The following is a 21,077-nucleotide window of genomic DNA, read 5'->3' as shown; positions in this document are numbered from 1 at the left end:
CATGCTGTTGCTTGCATTCTACAGTGACTGCCTCAACTGCCTCAATTCTGCATGCTGGGAGCAACTTTTGAAGTTTCACCCCTAGAGCTGGTAAATCATGAGTTGTGCTCATTGTCCCTGGAACTTGTCAGAGCATGTGGCCTCTCACGTTTATGTGGTACCTGGAGGGCTGCCACATAGACACACCCCTCATCTGAGGACCCCCAACTTTTGCAGCCTCTGCCTCTTCCATATTAGCCTCAACTCCCCCTGGCACCTGCCTGGCCTGGAATCTTCCATTAGACAGGCTAGTCTTACAGGGCCTGGTTGGGCCATAGCACCAGAATCTACTCCATCCCTTCCCCAAACAGACTGAGTCCATATTAGGGAAACGGGGCTTCTGCCCAGTGGAAAGTTACCTGGGGAGTCGGTGGAGGAAGGCTTCATTCCTGAACTAGTCAGATGAGGCCTGCAAGGCCTTCCACTGGCCCGAGCTGAGTCACAACTAAGTCACAGCAAGAGCTGGACATGGGCCGGCTTCAAACCAGGTGTTTTTACACTTGAGGAAACTGCCCCATGGGGAGGTGGCAGGACAGGCCCTGGGGTCTCTGTTATACCACTTAACTCTCTCCCCACATGGAAACCCAGGGGAGGGCTGGGGCCTGCTCCTGATGAAATAATTTATAGACTTTGGGCACCCATTATTTAGCCCTGACTGACTGGCAGGCAGAATGGGCCTTTTCTGTGGTAGGTCCCCAGGATGTATCTCTTGGGGACGCAGGGGCACATTGGCAGAGGACCCTTTAAGTAACTGTCTGGCCCAGGGCCCCAGGGGCTCTCACAGGATACCTATGTGGGATAGTCACTCCTGGCATTTCCCAGGACACCAGGTACAGGTATGGAGAGGTGGACTAGCTGTGGTGACTGTGCCCCAGTTCCTGTGAATAAGGCCCATATACCCCACAAAGCCAGCAAACAAGAGACAAATCAGAGAAGGATGCACTGTGACAGAGCACATCTCTCCCTCCTGGGCCACACTCAGGCCTGGGCAGGTGGCTCCACATACCTCATACGCACTGGCTGGGGATGAGGGGACTCATAGGAGGAGTCACAAAGGGAATGGGGGGCCGCAGCTCAGCATGGGGGTGGGTGCTGGCTTCATGCTGGTACTAGTTTGATTTATCCCTAATGAGTTCTCAGCACATGGCTGCTCCCGGCTCACTCCAGGGGCCGGCACGGCCTCCCGCGGGCCCAGCCCGCAGACTCCAGAACAGCCGCCACTCGCTCAGAAAAGAGCCAATTTCCACACTGCACAGTCTGCTTCACTCACAGGGAAATCACATTCCCAGGGAGGCTGCAGGCAGCGCGCTCGCCAGCCTGGCCGCCCGCCACCGGGCACAGATGGAGAGGCCACTGCCTCCGCCTGCCCAAAGATGTTCCCCTACCCATGAGGCCCCCTTCTCCCTGCAGAGACCCAAAGATGCTGTTGAAGGAGAGGATCCTTACAAGACCACCCTCTAGCTTCCTCCAGGAGAGTGGCCAAGGCAGGGTGGGGTCTCTGGTATCAGGGAACAGGAGACCCCCAGAGCCAGAGGGAGAGAAGAGGACAGTGAGACAGGCAGCACAGAGAAGTTGAGAGGAGACAGCACCTGGCTCTGTGGCACTGACCCTCCTCCATACCCCAGGGTTATAGTGTAGCAGTGAGGCTCCCCCAAGAAGTGGGGAAACCAGGATACAGAGAGGAGAGGTGACCTTTGTGGGGGGTGCTGCTTCCTCTAGAATCACTTGGTGGCACCAGGCCACCAGCACTGGGACAGAAAGGCATTACTTGCAGGTGGAAATGACCCTAATGGTTGGGGAGGGAAGTGGTGAGGGGAAAAGGGGGCCCAGGGTGGCATGACTGTGGGTGGATGGAGGGAATCAATCACACTTGACCCAGTCCAGCCTCCTCCCCACTTGCCCTCTCAGTCCTAAACTGAGCTGTGTGTGGCTTTTCTTCAGGAGGTCCAATCTGCGGGACCATCCCTCCTCCCACAGCAAAGGGCCTCAGGGCTCTGCAGAAGCTTGGTCTTGTCCAGATCTCTGAGGCCTCAGTGCCAGCTCCCCAGTGACCTTGAAAGTGTTGCCTCTGCTCTCAGTTTCCCCAGCTGTGATGTGGGACTCAGTGTTGGGAGTGAGAGAGAAAGAGATGTGAATGAAGGGGAGGAAGGTAAACAAGGGGGTCCCAATCCCAGCCTTGAACTCAGGTCCCCTCCTCTGCTCTCACCCCCAAAGACAAGACCATCAGAAATTGCTCAAAGAAAGCCTAGGCTTCAGGGCAGTGGAAGATGGTAAAGGCAGGTGTGTGAGGGTTCATAGGCCACACTACCCAGCTGCTCCTCCATCTCCCCTCTGTGGACACCTGGACACACCCAAGTCAGGGCTTTAAATGATGCCCAGAGGCACCTGGGGCACTGCTTGGAGGCAGAATTTTTCCCTCCGTCCCTGTGCTCATTGTGGCTCCAGACAACCCCCTCCCTTTTGGATAAATGAGATCTGTCCCACCTGAAGACCCAGATTTGAACCCCTGCCTGGTCTTGACAACTCACAAGCAGTGCTCTACCTACCCAGACTTCTGTAAGCAGGAACCATGGGTTGTGGGAGGGAGAAGGGTACCAGGGTATGAGAGGGAGGATGGAGGGAGGGAGAGCCACCTGGCAGGCTGAGAAGGCCCCTCCACATGGGCAGAGAGGGACAGTACTCCAAGGCCACCTAACACCAGGGTGAGAATATGGGTGTGGCTTTGCCACATGGGGCAGAACCTGCCACTTAGATGCCATTCATACCTATACTAGTTCACTTCACCTCCCGTGCTACCCCAACTTCTGCCAACATTGCCCCCAATGCTAGGACCCTGTGGTCAGAGGGTGAGTGGATTACATGGGCGGTGCTGGCAAAGAGCCCTTCACCTGAGCTTACATGCAGTGCCCTGGGGTGCTTAGCTCACCTCCAAGAAGGAAGGGGTGTTCTGAAGTAGGCCAGTCCCTGGGAAAAAGCATGGCCCAAGTCTTGTGGTCATTCAGAGTTGGTGGTGAGTCCAGGAGGGTGCAAAGGGTCATTCTGCACATGAGGTACATCCATCTCAAAGAGAGTTTTTTATATAGTGGGCCATGAACCCCAGAACCTACCACAGGGTTGTCTGAGGGATCTCAGGAGTCTTAAGGTTGTGGATGAGTCTGTTACCAGGGGTTCCATGCACCCACAAGAGGTATTTTTGTTATTAAAAAGTGACTAGAAGAGGTTGGGTCAGAATTTCTCTGAGCCCTCTCTAAGGCCCGCATGGCATCCCTCTTCAGGGCCTTTCAGGATGCCTTTCTCCCTTCTGTCTGTGCAGCCTCTGGGTATCCAACAGGTATGGGGGTAAGCAGTAGCACCCCCGACTGTGCTAAGCTCAGAGGGCTCCACCCACCTACTAACTGACCTTGGCCTCTTTAGCTGGAACCATGTGGAAAGAATCTATGCAGACCCCTGACAGATGTGTGGGAGAACAGAGCCCTAGAAGGAACTATTAGGTTCCTCTACTCCTTAGAACTGGTTGTCCAGTTTCTCCACCTGTTCTGTAACCTCTCATTGCTCAGACCCAACAAATCTTTGTGATCAAATGAAAGCAATGAGACCCAGTTGGCAGGCCAGCACCTCTGCAGGGTGCCAATGCAGGCATTTCCAGTGAAGGGTCCATGGCATTGGTGTAAGAACCTGAAGTCAAGGGAGAAGATTTCATGGAATTTCTACCTCCCCCTGCTCCCCACTTGGAGTCAATTATTTCCATTTTTCTGAGCCTGCATTTCCCTCTTTGGAAAGTAAGGCTAATCCCAATTTTGTTTATGAGAGGTCTTTCACCTAAGAGTCCAGGAAATGTCTTCCTTCCCTCCCTGTGCACCAAGAGTTCCCGAGTCTTGTCAGTATTTAACAGCAGATCTTTCACCAGCTTATTCTCTGGCTTTCTGTTAGTAGCCACAGAGCAGCTGAGTGGCAGAGGATGAGTTCAGCATCATGTCTGTGCTCATTGGACCCTCCCACTTACTCCAACCTTGGAGAGATCAAAGGACATATAAGGCTCACCCATGAAGGGCAAAGGGAAAAGAGGACTCTGAGCTTTGGACATGTGCATTGGCTGCCCTCCACCATCCCACTGTGAAATCTGTGGTCATAAGGTATGGGGGAATCTCTGGAGAAAACGCAATAGCAGGTGTCTCCTTGCACAGCCAGCCACAGAGCCCGAGACGATGAGCAATGGTTTATTGAGTCACATGGCAATGATGGGTTGGCTGTTCTTAAAAAAGGAAGCATCATCAAGGAGCGGAGCCCACATGGGAGGGAGACAATTCACTGAAAGGCCAAAGTCTGGGGTGTAAAGGGGGACGCTGGACCCACACAAGCTTCATTTACAGTATTTACAGTCAGGCCTCGAGGGGCAGGAGCCACAGGGCCAGAGGGGGAACCCTCACTTCTGGCTCCCAGGCTGCCTCGGGGGGTCACTTTGCTTGCTGTGGGCTTGGGCTGCAGGCAGTATATTTGGGGGTTGTTGGGAAGGGAAGTGGGTCCCCGGCAGTCTGCCTTGCTCTGCACCCTTAGAGCCAAGAATCTTTGGGATTGTCCATTTCAAGCTGCTTTAGGCTGGTCTGGTGATGGCAGCTGCAGGAGGAGAATCTGGGGATGTTCTATGGTCACAGCAGCCATAAGAGAAGGGAGAAGGTCTGCTAGCCACGAGTGGAGCTTCTGGTCAGTTTGTGGCCAGGAAGGAGGTGCAGGAAGGCCAAGCAGGCTGATGGACGATCGGAGCCTCAGCTCCAGGGCAGGTGGGTTGGTGGGGGGGCCCTGAGAGTGGAGGGGAGTGCCTCCCCTCCCACTCTGGCTGTGGGAGGGCTGAGTGCGTAGCCCATGGGTGCTAGTGAGTGCTGGTCATGATTGGGGAGGTGCCCTGGGGTGCCCGTAGGCCTTTTTGGGGCCCCATGTGCCATCTCCTGGCAGCTCCTTGGATGTTCCTCTGTCCTCCACATTTCTCTTCCAGTGTTGTGTTATTGAGAATGGGGCTGCTCCTTCCTGGGGCCTCCCACCTTCGTGCAGAATCTTGGAGGACAGAGTGGCCTTCTCCAAAGTCATCCTGTCTTTCACGCTCCGTCACATCAACCACACAGGGAGTGCGACGCAATGCTGGACTTGTGGTTATTTTTCATGTAATAAATAAAGATTCCTTTGTGTGACTCTCTGGGGCCTGTCCCAGGCTGAGTCCTCCTGTGGCTTGGAGCCCCCACTGTCCCCATGGCAACTACAGATGGTCAAAGGCCGTAGCAGTGGTGGGAGGTGCGCTCGGCCTCGATGTGGAACTGTAATAATATGGGGAACCTGGAACATTGGGGAAAAAATAACAATAACAACACTGGTCAGAAGGGGAAATTGCACCCGAGCCTTCCCCGGCATCTGCTAACCTTAAGACAGCATGGGTTAATCATTTATCCCTCTGGCCTATCTGATCATCAAAGATTAACTCCTCTCCAGCCCTATTTCCTCCTTCCCAAGCCTCACCTTGGAGTTCCTGGCGAGAATGAGAAGGTGGCTTCTTGGCCACCCCCCACCCTCCATGATTGTTTCGACCTTCAAAATCCTCCTTTCAGGGAAAGGGCAACATGGCCATTACGTCTGCAAGCCCAAGGACCAAGCACCCTATAGAAGCATCCAGGCTTCTCCAGTTGTGCCCAACAAAATCCAGAAACTTCTGCCCAGGGATGGGAACCTTAATTGGTCTGCATGGTGGGTATCTTTAGAGGGGATTCAGTAAGGCTGGGTGGAGGGAGGATGGATTGTCTCAATTGGCTCAGTGGGTGAGGCTCTGCTGTGGCCAGTGTCAATGCTCTCATCCTTTCTGGTATGTGAAAGATGGCTTCCACCTGGACTCATCTGCTGAATCAGCTTAGGCAAGTCAGTCTCTGACCATGTCTAGAATGTCAGGTGTAAAGCAGTGGATGTGGCATAGAGTCAGTTATCCCAGTATCTTCGCTTCTCTCTGCCTTTTTTATTTTAATTGTCCCTCTTCTAGGAAATGCCAGTACCACTGGCATGATCCCCATGAATGGGTTCCTAAAAAGCTTCTGTGTGCATCTGGGGGCTTTGAGTGAAGAGAGGGCTCTGCCCCTCAGCCCCTGAGATGTCCTTTTCTGAATTCAAATCTCAGAGCTGGGCAGAGCCAAGGCTGAGTCACGTACATTTGTGAGTCACTTGGACAGTTAGCATGGACAGTGGGCTGGCATTCCCACTTCCAGGGAGAAGACAGGTTTTAGGAGGTGGATACTCCTGCTGTCTGCAGCCATCTGTCTTGGAAACCTAAAGGCAGGAAGTTCACCGCAACTCTCTTTTTTTGAGCAGCCCTGTTCACTCCTCAGGGCTGAGCCCCAAATCTTGTACAAAGCAGATTGGGTTGTGGGTAGAGAACAATCAGGCTGTCTCTCACTTCTGCCTTCTTCCCTCAGACAAGAAGGAAACCTGTCTTGCCTGTACCTTCTTGGGTTACTGACAACTCCAGCCACCTCACCAGAATTCCTGCCCACTGGGGCCTCCCAGTTTTCAGAGAACATTTGGCCCAGTCTTTCACCCACACCAACCCATGCAGCAGAGGGTCTGCATAGTCCTGAGATGACTTACTCAGCAAGCTGGAGTTGGGGAAGCGCCAGGCCTCACCATAGGAGGAGTAGGGGGTATGGCCATAGGCGTTGCCAGAGTATTCACTTCCTGTTGAAGACATGCAAGAGACAGGCTTGTGAGGTGGACATCATTCATGGGGGCAAAGGGGGGAATGGGATCTATAGAGAAATGTTGGAAGTGAAGGAGCCAGGAAAGCAGACACCTTGTCTTTCATAAGCCTTGGGGACCCCTTGATCTTTGGCTGACCTGATGCTTGAGGAATCTCTAGCACCTCATGCTCAGCTCTTGAACGAACCCCAGGAACTATAGATCATTGTAATGTCCCTTTTTCCCATGTAGAAATTGAGGCTTGAGTGTCTGCAGAGCTGTACAGTTAAAGGTTTGGTAATTTGGAAGCTTGTGTCTCTGGGGCATAAAGACAAGGGCTCTGCAGACAGGCTGAGAGGGATAAGTGGCACTTCCAACTGAGTAGGGAAGCAGCGTAGTGCAAACTTTAGCCTTAAGTGTGATTAACAGTGAAGGACATGTGTGTGAGTGAATGAGTGTGCATGTCAGTGTGTGAGTGAGTGAATGAGTGTCTGAGTGAGTGAGTGAGTGTCTGAAGACTGAAGATCAAGGGAGAGAGAAAAGACAGGACTCAAAGATTCTTTAGCTTGGGCACCCAAACCTTGGGACTCCTCTGGAGTTGTTTGTCACATGCTGTCTGCAACTTTAAATAAGTTTAGGGCATGAATTTACACAAAATATATCTGGTCATCTTCTTCTGGGATGCTGACTATTGGCTTTACCAGAAGGATTCTTTCAACAAAGAACATACTTCAGCATTCCCTGCAACAAGCAGCTCACAATTACTTCTGGTAGCTGGCCCAGAATTTAAAGTTGACCAAGCATGTTGCCCCTTTATTCTCACCACCCTCCTGTGAGGCTTCTATCAACACTGTCCACTGATAGAGGAGGAACAGGAGGACAGCACACTATGAAGGCAGCTTCTGCTTGTGCTGCCTAGAAATGGCAGAGCAGAACTTGACCTTTGGGCTCTTAACTTTTAATTCCAGATAATCCCATCATGCATTTTGGAGCCAATTTCCTTCCCAGAGTGTGAGTCCTGTCAGCCCCGAAACAGATACACAGCTTTTAAGAGTCTTGGTACTACCAAATAAGTGTCTTCCACTGCTCCTGGTCTCATGCTCACACTTCAAGCTGAGAAACGTGCATTGACACTGTCTACTCAGGGACGGGATTTCCTGAAGCTCCTGCTGCCTAGCGGTGTAGCCTGGATAAACCACTTAATCTTACTGAGCTTTCTATAAAAGGGACAAACTTACATCCTTATCTTGTGGGGTTTTGCAGGGGGATGGGGGGCAAGTTAATACATATGAAATGCTAAGAACTATGCCTGATATGCAGAAATCACTCATGAAATGCCAGCTCTTTCAACTTTCCGATGAAACAGTTACCCAAATAATAGTCCAGGAAAACTCAAAACAGTCTTCTAACCAACTTTTTAGTCTGGACTGGGCTCAGTGGGGACATGACGGAGAAATAGTTGAAGGTGAGATGGAAGTGAAAAGGAGCTTGAAGCAGAAAAAGGCTCCTGAGACCCCTTCCTTTTCTAAAGGATAAGTAATAGTGACATTGAGGACTCCTTAGGGGCAAGGACTGCATTGAACACTGATCAAGCTTAATAAAAAATAGCTGTGTTTGACGAAAAAAAATAGCTGTGAAAGAAGGGAGGAATGGAGGAAAGAAACAGAGGGGTTGATGGTTGGGAGGCGTACAAGGGTAGAAAGGGTAGAGAGGGAAACTAAGAAACAATCCACACTCCAAACGTTTGGTTCATAAACACAGAAACTGTCATTCAGGTGGAAAAAACCAACTTCCCAGACCATATTCAGATGGAGCCTGCACTAAAACGCAAAATACAGCTCTTTCAGCAGTCCAGTGCCCTACATAGTACCCCACAAACAAGGACCGCATTTACTGAGTGTGCCTCAGATCTCCCTGGCCTCAAGTGCACCCTCAAAGCCGAGTCTACACGATAGATAGGAAGGATCTCATCCAACCCCACCAGTGCCACACATCACAGCATTCAAGAACAAGGAAAAGAGGTAGACAGTAGATGGATTTGACCTCTCATTCTTTCACTCAGTCATGCACCCATTCTCTCATGCCTTACTCATTTACTGAACATAATTTCCAAGTAGCTTTTAACTTCAGTCACAAGGAAGTTAAGCTCAGGGATGGGGCCCAGGAGGGGGCATACTTAGGACTGCAGTATCTTCCCACCCACAATTCTGTCAACCTATGAATGGAGATAAAATGTCTCTGCACCCATGCTAGGCTGGCCCATCTTTTGTTCTTCATTCCTCTCTCTCTACTCACTTTCCAAGAACTTGGCCTGACAATTTACCCTCTCTCTTATCTGCTTCATTAATCTCCCCATTTTGAGTTCATCACTCCCTACAGCCTACAAACATGTTCTTCGCTGTCTTCTCTTAAATAGCAGGCGTGCAGATAGGGCAGAGAAGGGATCACTATGACAATGAGAGTTGGCAATTATCCCTCTGGACAAGAATTGGGTGCTGAATGGAAAAGAGTGATAGTTATAATACCCCTTAGTAACAATATTACAAAATACAGTGTCTAAAAAAGGATGAGAGAGAGGGGAGAGAGAGAGAAAAAGAGAGAGACAGAGAGACAGACAGAGAGAGAGGGATGGGTAGGAAAAAAACTGGGGAAATTGGTGGTGGAAATGTGCACATACATTATATGAATGAGACTTAATCATTGACTAACATGAATCTCATGATGATACACATTAAAGAATTTATTTATAAAAAGAAAATCCTGTTCTGACCCCATTTCCTTCTTCAGTTACCAACTCCATCATTCTCTGATGCATGGCCTCTGGTTATATATTATATTCTCCCAGTCAAGTCAAGTTAAATCCTCTTTTGTCCCACAACCTCTACAATTATCAGTCAGGTCACTTCTATCTCTGCCACCCTATCAAGCTTTTTGCCAACAGTATGTAGGCTCATAACTCCCTCTCTACTTTTGTGGTTTGGGACACCCACTCTCATAGTTTGCTTCTAATTTACCTTGTTGGTTCCTTCTCTGATAGAACTCTAAAAGCTAAGAACCTCAGGGTTCGTAGGTCATAACATTAAATGACTTTCTACCCATGTCCTCTTTCTAGTGCTGTTGGTTAATCCTTTGGCTTTAAAGGACAGATCTGTACAATGATGAAAACATATGCCCTGATGCTGAATTCTTTCATTAGACATCTATCTATTGACTACTGATTTATTAATCTAGATACCTAGGAGGCAGCACAATCCTAACATGGCCTCACAGAACTCTTGATTTCCAGATCTCATACGTTCCACCCCTTTTCCTACACTGTTCTCCCACATACATACTTGCCACTACTATCTAAGCACTTTCCCAAGTCTCAAAGAAATCAACCTTATTTTCTCTGTTTTGGGATTTCTGCAGACAATTTACCAATAATTTTTGTCAGGTCTACTACCAAAGTATATCATCAGTATGTTTCTTTTCTCCTTTTTCATGGCTTTCTCCTTAGCCCAAGTCAGTCCCATCTTAAGTATGATCTATTGCAATTGCCAATCCCCTAACTGGTCTCTGAGCTAGTTCTCTTAACTGTCTCAATTCCACTTTCTCACCAGGCTTGAATAATCTTACATTTGACCAGTTATTACTAACATCTCATTTTTTAGTGTATTTCCTTCTTAGTTGCTCTTTTTTAATTTGCTCAACCTTTTTCTGTGTGCAATCATGCTAAACTAGTTCCTACCTTGGGGCCTTTGCACTTTCTGTTCTTTTGAGCTGTGGACAGTCTGCACCAATTTATCACTTGGCTGACCATCTTGAGTATCTTCTCAGATAGACCTCCCTTAGTCCCCTAATCTAAATGCTTTATCTCTTCTTCCTGTGGTTCTTTATTGCATAATCCTCTTTTATAGTCTTCATAGCATACCACTATCTGAAATTATCTCCTATATTATTCATTGATTTGTTTACTCTACTTCACCCACACAATTAAAGTTGTAAACTCCATAAACAGAAGGATCTATCTTGTTCACTATTGTATCCTCGACATCTACCTAGGAAGTACTCAAAAGGCATTCTGATAAATGAAAAAGTTGTGAGTGAGTTGGTGGAAGAATGTAAAGATGGATGAAAGCGCAGGTGATGGAATGAATGATGGATAGATGAAAAGATGGATGGGTGAATGGATGAAGAGAGGGAAGGAAGGATGAATGGATGAAGGATGGATGAGATGATGTATGTGGAAACATGTATGTAAAGATAAATGGATGGATGGATCCATCTATCTGGAACTCTCAGTTCAGCTCCAGAACTGGTGTGAGGGTCATTAACTGTTTTAATGGTGTAGGAACAACAACAATTTGAAGGCAAAACAGAAGATGAATGAACAAGATAAATCTCTGTCATGGTCCCATTCCTACACTCCTGTTCTATTACTTGTATCTTTACTTCTGATATGGAGTAACAGATGGAACCCTAGATTCAAAATTAAAAGTCCTACAATTGAACAACCCATTTATTTCACTTTGTATGGTTATAATCCAAACTTTGATTTTCTAAGTTTGTTTCCTTATCTCTATAATTAGGATAATACCAGTCTTATGATGAGAATGAAACAAGAAACACAGTTCTATTACTGAATGATCAGGCATGGAATGTGTAATAAAACGTCTTCTTTCCACATTTGAAGAATGCCATTGACATGATCTGCTTTAAGTATTAAGCAAGGTGAAGATTTGTTGGAAACTCCATTGTGAACTATGAGATTGAAGTGTCTGGTAAGTGATGCACACACACACAAGAAAAATGCTATAAATCATTCCTAAATAATTCATTTGCATTATGGATTTATTGAGTACTAGATGATATAATTACATCATTACATGCCTTTTCTGAGAACTGTCTTGCGTGTAACTCTTGGAACCTCATTCACCTAGCAAGGGGATTCGTTTGCTGTGGATCCTATAATGGTGCAATTTTTTTCCCCATAACACCCACTCTAGATGAGGACTTTCTGGAAACAACCTGGAGGAGGCCTTTGAAGTGAGGCCCAAACTACCTCTCAGGTTAGACTCTGGGCCCCAGGAACCCCTTGCCCTGGGTCTGCCTCCAGGGAATGATTCATAATTAAGAGAAAAGCTTAGTGCTTTATGTTTCTTCCTCCTCCTAGATGCAGGCGCAGACAAGGTGGAGAGGTTGGAAGGGGGATGGGGGAGCCGACTGGAGCTTGGGATTTTGATTGAGAGGCCCCATTATCCACACTCTTAAAAAAATAACCGAATCTTTTCCTTTTTTATCTTGACCAATCTCATTTCACGCTCCAGAAGAGGAAAGGAGGGAGGGAGGGAGTCGGGGCCAGGAGGGAGAGAGGAGTCAGTATTCTGTATTTTCAACGCTGCATTAAGCACATCGCCACGGTAACCAGGCAGCAACAAGTGCCAGCTCAGCAGGTTCCCAGGGAGCAGTGCCTCCTTCCATCCCTCACTTCTCCCTCCCCTGCCTCTGTCCAGGAGAGCCCAGCCCACCTGCCTCTGCACAAGACACCCAAAGTGGGTGGCTGGCAAAGAATAAGCCCTTCCAGGGAGGGAGGGAAGCAAAATGGAGTTAATACAGCAAGTCTCTGGGTCAGTGTCAGGAATGCTGGCCAGGGTTGGTGTACTGAGACACTCTTGAGTTTAGAAGCCCATCAGGACCTTTTCAGAGCCCATCAGGTCCTCAAGCCTCTCTGAACAGTGGAAATGACCTACTTCCTCCCTCTCCATCCTGAGGCTCTTTCTATATAGTTTTTCTAAAGGGGCAAAACTTGCCCAAAGAAATTGTCATGTCTTCCTCACTTATCTAGATCATGATATTCCAGATCACTAGGTGACAATGATGCTTCGAGACAAAGGGTCACAAATGAAAGGCAGACAGTATTTCAGAACAATCCTGATGGTGATGAAAAGATTATCTTAGCTCTCAATAGTACTTTGAGGCCTTTAGAATGTGGGTCCTGACCATACAGAGTTGCGTGAGTATGAATGCCAAGGAGACTATGTCTCAACTCTCTTCTTCTTCATCATCATCATCATCATCATCATCATCATCATCATCATCATTATCATCATCATCATCATCATCATCATAGTCAACACCCTCCCTATTCAAAATTTTTTCAGAAAGGTAAACTGAAGTTCATCTGCATTAAATAACTGAGAACCAAGTGCTGCTTGAGGGCTGGGGTTATGTATTTGCTTACCCTATAGGGAGTGTTTTATCAAGGTTCACTGAATCACTGGTGAAAGTGGTAGAGTTTCCATTTGAACCCTGTCTATTTTGCCCTTCACTTTCATCATGCAAGTGAATGTGGGAGCATCTGAGAAGAAGCTGGCTAAGGTAGGGAGAGTTAAGGAGCTGCAGGTATGTCTACAATTCACTATAAGGTCCTTTTTTTGATACCCTCCATGACATTTGTACATGGAACATACCCTACTACCTTTTGTTCTGTCTTGACCCCTTTTCTTCCACTCTTCTCCTGTGCTACCCCTTACCTGCCACCATGCCTGCGATGGCCGAAGAGGCATAGCTGCCCTGTCCATTGGTGGGGATGTGGGGTGGGTATCCAGGCAGCGTGGGTCCCACCATTTCTCGCCCTGGAAAAATACAGCAAGGAGTCATTAGTTGACCCAAATAACCTCAGATGCTTGGTATTTTGCTACCCTGAGACAGAGAAAACCTTCTCTTATGCCATTCCCATCTCTCCAAAGTCATTCGCTACACCCATTTTCTTCTTCCTTTTTCCTCTCTATGTTTTCTGAGGGGAGGGGAGTCTTCTACAGAACAGGAATCCACCAATCATAAAGTCTTATTTTAAGGGAGGTAAAGGGCTATATCTTTTGGGTCTTTTTTTGTTTCCCACTGTATTCATTAGTGGGCATAATATGACTAAATAAACAATTTAGGGACTGGAGAAGTAGTACTGCAGGTAAGGCATTTGCCTTGTATGTTGCTGATCTGGGTTTGCTCCCCAGTACCCCTTTTGGTCCCTTGAGTACCACCAGAAGTGATCTATGAGCATAAATCTAGAGAGTAAGTCCTAAACACCACTGGGTATGGCTCCTAAACTAAATAAAATGTTCAAAATAAATATGTTAGAAGAAACTGGCCTTAAAGTACACATTCTTGCAAGCTCCAACACTGAGGAAACTAAGAATAAGTTTCTGGGAAGAAATGGCATAGGTGAGGCCTGCAGGTCCATTACTATTGTTGTTTGGAACTGTGGTAGACACTGACAATCAATCACTGCATTTTTTCCAATGAGTCAAAGAAGACATTTCTGCTCTTCAATTGTGCCTTCCAGGTTGGCAAGGATATTTAAACCGATTGTTATTCCTGTCCTATGAAGAGGACATGGACTAAGAAACTTTTGTTTTTTCTTGACCACAATTTATTGATCAAAAATTATATTATGAAATATAATAGTAGAAAGCCTGTCTAGAGTACAGGCTAGTGTGGGGTGGGGAGGAAGGACACTTGGGATATTGGTGATGGGAATGTTGCACTGGTGAAGGTTTTTTTTTTTACATATATAAAAAAAAGAAAAAAAGAAAAAAGAAAAGATAAGGCCTCCCTATGTTTACCACAGGCTGTGTTCTTTACACTGACTGTATAGAAAGAGAAGGTACAGTAAATGCTCCCCATATACACCTCAAACCAGGTCCTTTGCCTGGTCTGTATTGTGAATGGGGGGGGGGACAAAAGAAAAGAAAAAAATTATATTTTGTTATTTCTACTCCTGAAAAAAAATTCTTTTCAGGGCTAAAAGGTGGCTCATAAAGCTGGAGTGCATGATTTGCATGTGGGAGCTTCAGGTTTGGTCCCTGATACCACATGACACCAACACTGCTGGAAGTCACCCCCAAATACCACTGGGTATGACACAAAAGATTTGTTTTCAGCAAAACTATCATCTATAGGCCTGGGATGTTGTACTTCATGGGCAATACACTAGTATTGGTGATATGGGGACAGCTGTGTCAAACCCTTATTCTTCTGACATTCTCCAAGCTCATCTCTCTTCTATATCAGACTCAAACTTCCCATTTTGAAGACAAAATTTGACTGGAGTTTCTCTTTATTTATCCTTTGTACCAGTGACTACATACATTCACTCATGCCCCCTTTCCTAATGTCCCATCTTGTAGGCCCAAACTAATAATGTCCATTTCATTCTCAAAATGCTTTCATTTGAGAGGTTACAATTTTGAGCATCCTATTTCTTGGTGATATTTACAGGATTCCTCATCCTTCCCACTTTGACTGTTTAACAACATTCTTTGTTGTGAGGACTGTTATGTGCAATTTAGGACATTCAGTAACATCCCTGCTCTCTAATCACTACTGCCAGTAGAAGTTTTTTTCTAAGGTGACAACCAAGTCTCTAGATATAACCCAATGGAGCAAAATCACCCCTGGCTAAGTTAAGTATAAACACTGGTAGGTTATGCTCACACAATGTCTCTACTCCCCCAACACTGAGGACTGGTCTTCTTTCCAGAACAATGTGGAGTTCTTGTGAGTCCCTATCAACCCACTTCTGTGTCTATCATCTTTTGGCTCTGCTTGTCCAACTGTTCACCCATAAAGTTTCCCTGAAGTCTTTTATCCCTTGTCCCTTAAGTTCCATTCCTTAACTGAAGATGTTATGAAAGATGCTCACTTTTGTGCTGGCAATGTGACTAACTTCTTCCTTCTACTTCTGGAGAGTCCATAAAGACCATCAGTTTATTCAAATGCCTATTGAATAAGAAGGCTACTCTAGTACTTTCTTGAGCACATGCAGATACAACAGAAAGAAAGTACAATTGACTATCACGGTCAATTTAAGTCCAAAGTGGGTATAGGTTAGGGTAGGCATTTGGGGTCAAGTCTGGGGTTTTGCCCTGCCCCCTCACAGATCATGAGTTATCTAGCTTTAGCTACTGATTTTCCAAGTACTTTAACCCTAACCTGCTCTGCACTACAAGACTCAGTTTTTCACACTCAAGGTGCACCATATAATGTACCATTATATTCCTATTAAACAGTGTTATAATGATTGTGAGTCAGCATTTCCTGCTATAGGTGGGCACTGAGCAGTGCCATGGGTATCTTCAACAAACTGTTATGTGTCAAGGAAATCCCTATAAAATATGTTGGATTTGAAATAATCCATTAGTATTCATTGTTGAACTTTCAGTGCAGCATGTGCCTGTGTCTGGTACCCCATCAGTCTGAAGCCACTATGCCTCCAGCAGGGATCATGCCACTTGACACAAAGCCAAGCAAATGAGGGTTGGAAACGCAGAAGAGGAAAGGAAATTTGAACATAAGTAAAATCTGATCTTTCTTTGAAGAAGACTTTGATGCCATCAGTTCTCAGATTCCGTCCCTTGATCTTTGGATAAGGCACCAGGACAACTAGCTACTGGATCTTATCCAAGGAAGGTACAACATATAAAAGTCTGAGAGGGCAGCAACAGAGAAAGTGATGGGTGATTTCATAGGAGAGTAATGTTTGAATACTTGGGGTAAAGGAAGAATTCTAGAATTTTTTTAGAATTTTAAGTCCAGGTTAGATTGTACTAAGGAGTAACTAACATTTGTTCTTTATTCTGAACTTCACCTTCTCACCCATTTACATTTTTTTTTAACTAGAATCCAGTTTAAAGTAAAGATTGCAAAGTGGATTGGCCTTACTACTTGAGAAATGGTATGCCAGAAAGGATTCTAAGGTTGCATCTGTGTCTGGCATGATTGGAGCTAGAATGGAGGAGGTCAATCCCAGCTATTTGCTAGACTACCTTTTTTGCTAGGGCTTGCCTGGAACTTCTGGCCTAGAATGCTGAGCTTCCATATGCCCCTTTCTTCTGTCTTTATTTTTCTCTTTTCCATCACACGATTCTAGAACACTGCAGCTCACAGCTCTGGGTGCAGAGGACCATACGAACAATCGCTTCTTAGACACAGTTTAATTCTATCCCAGTTGCCCCCAGGGTTCCATCTTGTGAGAACTAGATCCTAGACTGCACTTGGAAACTTAGCCAAACTCCACATATTCTGAGATTTTACTTTGTCTCCCCACAGTCACCTATATAGTAGACTTCAGAATCAAATCCCAACCATGAATGCTCCTTTCCAAAAAATTTGCCTTCCTATGAAACCTGGCAAGACTTTTTCCAGAATGGATCTCACCAACTATGGGAACATAAAGGCCTATCAGTCACACAGACTCTTAGTGTCATTTCCTTAAACTTTGTTCTTTCCTCCAAAGGCAAAATTCCTACAACCTCCTTCAATATTAAATCTCAGAAGCTATGGGAAGAAGACTGTCATGTCCTGACTATTTCCTTCTACCTACTTTGAAGGTTCTTCACCATAACTTTATTTTTAGCTTATTACTTTTCTTCCTTTGCAAGAAAATAAATTTCTAATGTGGCCCTATATTCAAAAGAGACAAAGGCACAGGTCTGAGTTGACAGTGAAGTGGTACTTTTCCCAGAAAAATATTGCCTATATTCTCAAAATATTGGTAAATATTCTAAATAAAGCCAGAGACTAAATTCAAAAAACTATTTCTTGGAGGAATTCGGAGGGCAGAGGTGATTCCAGACAATTTGATTTGTCCCCCTTTGATGTCTGCCCTCAGTGTGACCCCTTTTCAATTCCTTATCTGGTTCTGATAGCAAGGAAAATTTATGAAATCTCTTTGGCAGGACTAAATATAATTTTGCGCAGAAGAATGGAGGTGGGTAATGGACTCTTTGATGATAAACCAAACCCAGAGTTTTCTGATGGGCAGAGCTGGAGTCCACCCTGGAACAGGCAGGACAAGAATGTCCTCTAAATTGCCCTTGGCCAGTGTGTTTGGAACCCAGACTGAGACAGCTGAAGGAAACTGGCAGAAATTCTGTGTGCAAGTTCATTGTTTCCTATACCCCAACATTCTTTCTTGCTGAGTAGGGTGGAGTTAAGACCATGAAGAGAACTTTCTTGGAAATCATCCTCTCAGCCAACAGGCTAGGAGAGAAAGACTTGGAAGCAGGAAAAGTTGATGTGAGATAAGAGAGAAGGGTGGGGGTGGGGGTGCTAGCATTGTTACTAGAAAGCCTCTCAAGGGGAGAGGGGGGAGAATTGGAGGGCTCATTTGGGCCAGGGCTAAGCAGACTCAGGAAGGAAAACTACTTGGCCTGCCTTCCTTGCCCTCATCAGCAGCATTCCCTGGAGATACTGAGCTCTTGGTTTCTTTTCCTTCTTTCAAATTCCCTGGACCTTTCTGAACACAGAGGTGATTCTGTAGGAGAGTGCTGCTGCTTTCCAGCCCTCCAGATTCTTCAAGTTCATTGCCTCCTCACCACCTTTCCTGGAGAGTCCTAGAGTTTCTCTCACTGTGGTCCAGTATGCACTGGCTTTCAGGTGAAATCCAGATCAGCAAGTGGACCTTCTTTAAGGAGCTCCAGGCCAACCCCCTGCACTTGGGAAGATCAACCCCATCTTCTGTCTTATACCTGGCAGGACTCTGATCTTCCAGGCCTACCACTTGCAGCTCTTCTTCGAGCTCACACCTCAAACTGCATCTCTAGGCCCAGGCTGGGCCCTGTGGCTGGATAGTGGCTTCATATTGGGCACATCCTGAGCATTATCAGCAGCACCTGGCTTAGGGATCACCTGCCTGAATGACCATTGGGCATCTGCTAGCAACTGCCTTTTCATGGTGCCTATATTTAATAGATAATCTATAAAGAATTATCTTGGGAGTTGATAGGATGTGATGGCATTATTCCTGATTTGAGTGTATCTTTTGTGTGTGTCTATTTGGGGGGTAGGGTTCTGTTGAATTCCTCAAAGTACAATAATTGGAAGAGGAGTCAATAGAGCTGGGAGTTTGCCCTGAGTTGTTCTGACTTTCTACCACTGCTGAAGACAGGTCTTGATGTCCTGGCTCCCACATTACCTCCCACATTACCCTCTCTCCAGTGGCTTCTTTATCAAGAAGAACTATAACCAAGGAACCAGTCTCATCATCACTAGCTGCTTCCACACCCTGTCATGCCTCTGACCCCAACCTGCATTCTCCAAGGCAGTAGGCTCTGCTCCATCATCATGCCAGCACAGCAAAAGAAGGAACTGAGGGACTTTTCTCTGTGCCCTCCCCATCCTACCTTTTTACAGGATTTTATTCCACTCAGCTCACAAATTTTTCTCCTTTAATCGTTTTGGTCAAAACAAATGGCCCATATCTACTGATTTCACCCTCTATTGAAATTCTGAACTCTGAGTCAACATTTTCATCTTTGCTCATCCACTGCCTCTCTGCCACACACTGGGCTTCTTTGCTTAACCCTTTGCTTCTGTGCCCATCTCTTCCAAGAAGACCCTCCACTAGATGCATAGAGGAAGAGTCCCAGTGCCCAACAGACAGACAGACAGATAGACAGACAGACAGATAGACAGACAGACAGACAGATAGACAGACAGACGGACAGACACAAGACAGAGTGGGGTCCTTAGGTGAAAGATGATGGCAGTGAATGAGAGCTTGTGTTCCTCTAAATTCTGAGCTCCAATGTTAAAGCAATGCTTCTTGATCTGATCTGGATGCCTGTCTTCTGCCTATAATTTCCTCTCACTAGAGTGCTATGAACTCCCACCATAGGGTTGAAGACCACTGGTCCAGCAAGAATGCCCAGTTTATGGCTTCCTCCTTGGCTAATCCTGCATCTAAAATAGTCTTCTGCCTGCAGAAGCAATTCAGAGGCCTGGAAATGGACCCTCTGCTACCATCCTGGCTCTACCTCAGGCTCCACCTGCCTCTGTAAAGGAGCCTTTTCTGCAGCTGCTCAGGCCTTGACAACATGGGCTTCCTCTAAAGGAGGATCCAGTTCTGAGAGTCTGACCCCTACGGGCATGCAAGCCAAATCCTTTCCAGCCACACTTAGCTTTTCTCTTGGCCTGAACCTTCTGCTGTGGGCCAGTTTCCACCAGGAACAGCACATTATCTGTTTAAGGTAGTCCCCAGGGCTTCCAGGTTCAAAAGGCCAATGAAGTTTCTGGTGTGTGTGTGTGGGGGGGGGGGGGGAGGAATCCCCCAAACCACACAGATCTCAACTAGTCCTGTTCTTTAGGGACTGTGGGCTGGTTATGGCAGCTGACACGCTGTCCTTCAGAAAGTGTTCCCTTTTATAAAACTCTTCATTATCCCTGCCGCCCATCTTACCCCACCCCACCTGTGCATAGAGGCTCGAGGCCAAGTCTCTGTTCTTCTATGGCGCCTTAGACTTAGATTCTCCACTTGGGGAACACCCCCCCACACCCCCACCCCAGTGCCAGCCTTTCCCACTGCAGCAGGACTCATCTCCAAGGGTTGCTGGGGGAGGATCAGAGAATGGGGTGGGGTGGGGAGGATGGAGGACAGGGCTGGGGTCGGAGAAGAGGCTGGGATTGGCCATGAGGACCCCCCTCCTCCCGCTCCCCACAATACCTGCATTGCCCGGGACCTCCCTGTCATACCTGAGAGGAGGGCCTGGCCCGTGAACTGCCCGTACACGGAGGCAGCATGGGAAAAGGCATTGAAGGGCGGGACCGAGGCACCGGCTGGGACCCCGGAGCCGACTTGCTGCAGATCCAAAAAGGCCGAGCTAGATAAAGAGGAAGGGGTGGAGCTAGAACTGGACACCTCGGGGGTTTCCTGCTTTATGGCGAAGGGTGAATGAGGATCTGCCGGAGGGAGGGAGACAACAAGGAGAGAGGGGTGTGAGATGAGGGTGGGAACATGCACACAATCAAGCCATGGAGTGGGGTGAGGGGTGCGGGGGTTCAGGAAGGGATCGCGGGGTGGGGGGGCAGGCAGGCTGGGGCTCCTTTCTGGGTGGTGTGGCAGGTGGGGTGATTCCTCAGAACCAAGTTATGATGTTGCTACTGCTGGGATTGAGCGAGGAGGGGAGAAGCCCCAGCTCCCTGCGGTGCCTCTTTTAGGGCTCTGAGCTGCCACCCTGTCTCCACAGCAGGGCAGCAAGGACATGACCCTCTCTCCCTGACTTGAGGCCCTGCCAGCAGCTTCCACCTGTCCTCTGCAGGCTGCTGCCTGACACCTTCCTCCTGCTCTGCAGCCAGTCCTCACAGCTGGCCCCCAGAGAGATCCCGGATCTGGGCATCTTACCTGCCACCACGGGGTAGGTCTGGTGAGCAGAGAGGTTGCGCCCCAGTGGTGTGTTAGAAGGGGTCAGGGTGGCCTTCCCATCGTCCAGGGTGCTGTTGAGCAAGGGCAGTGGGTAGAGGCCCTGGGGAACAGAAAGAAGTCAGCACAACCCCTGAGAGCACTTTTCTCAGAG

General features: G+C 47.3%; 1 protein-coding gene and 1 non-coding gene across 7 annotated transcripts in view; one reads left to right on the top strand and one right to left on the bottom strand.

Annotated features, from left to right (window-relative positions):
* Positions 1–4,236: 4,236 nt before the first annotated feature.
* PAX8 (paired box 8) overlaps positions 4,237–21,077 on the bottom strand; it is a 55,181-nt gene continuing 38,340 nt past the window's right edge. For 4 of the 6 annotated variants that reach the window (XM_049784403.1, XM_049784401.1, XM_049784402.1 and 1 more), the window contains 5 exons: positions 20,906–21,026; positions 20,257–20,463; positions 13,260–13,361; positions 6,658–6,744; positions 4,237–5,364 (listed from right to left, as the gene is read on the bottom strand). In XM_049784403.1, the coding sequence (XP_049640360.1) occupies positions 5,288–5,364; positions 6,658–6,744; positions 13,260–13,361; positions 20,257–20,463; positions 20,906–21,026 (594 nt within the window). In that variant the 3' untranslated portion in view covers positions 4,237–5,287. The remainder of the gene's footprint in view (positions 5,365–6,657; positions 6,745–13,259; positions 13,362–20,256; positions 20,464–20,905; positions 21,027–21,077) is intronic. The other 2 variants (XM_049784404.1, XM_049784406.1) reach the window with 1 other exon arrangement.
* On the top strand, positions 14,332–14,464 carry LOC126024835 (small nucleolar RNA SNORA51). The gene has a single exon (XR_007500934.1). It is a non-coding gene; the product is annotated as a small nucleolar RNA SNORA51 (small nucleolar RNA).

Source organism: Suncus etruscus, chromosome 12 (assembly GCF_024139225.1).
Source record: "Suncus etruscus isolate mSunEtr1 chromosome 12, mSunEtr1.pri.cur, whole genome shotgun sequence".
Lineage (NCBI taxonomy): Eukaryota > Metazoa > Chordata > Mammalia > Eulipotyphla > Soricidae > Suncus > Suncus etruscus.
The sequence above is the reverse complement of the archived record's forward strand: the minus strand, read 5'-3'. Positions and strand labels throughout refer to the sequence as shown.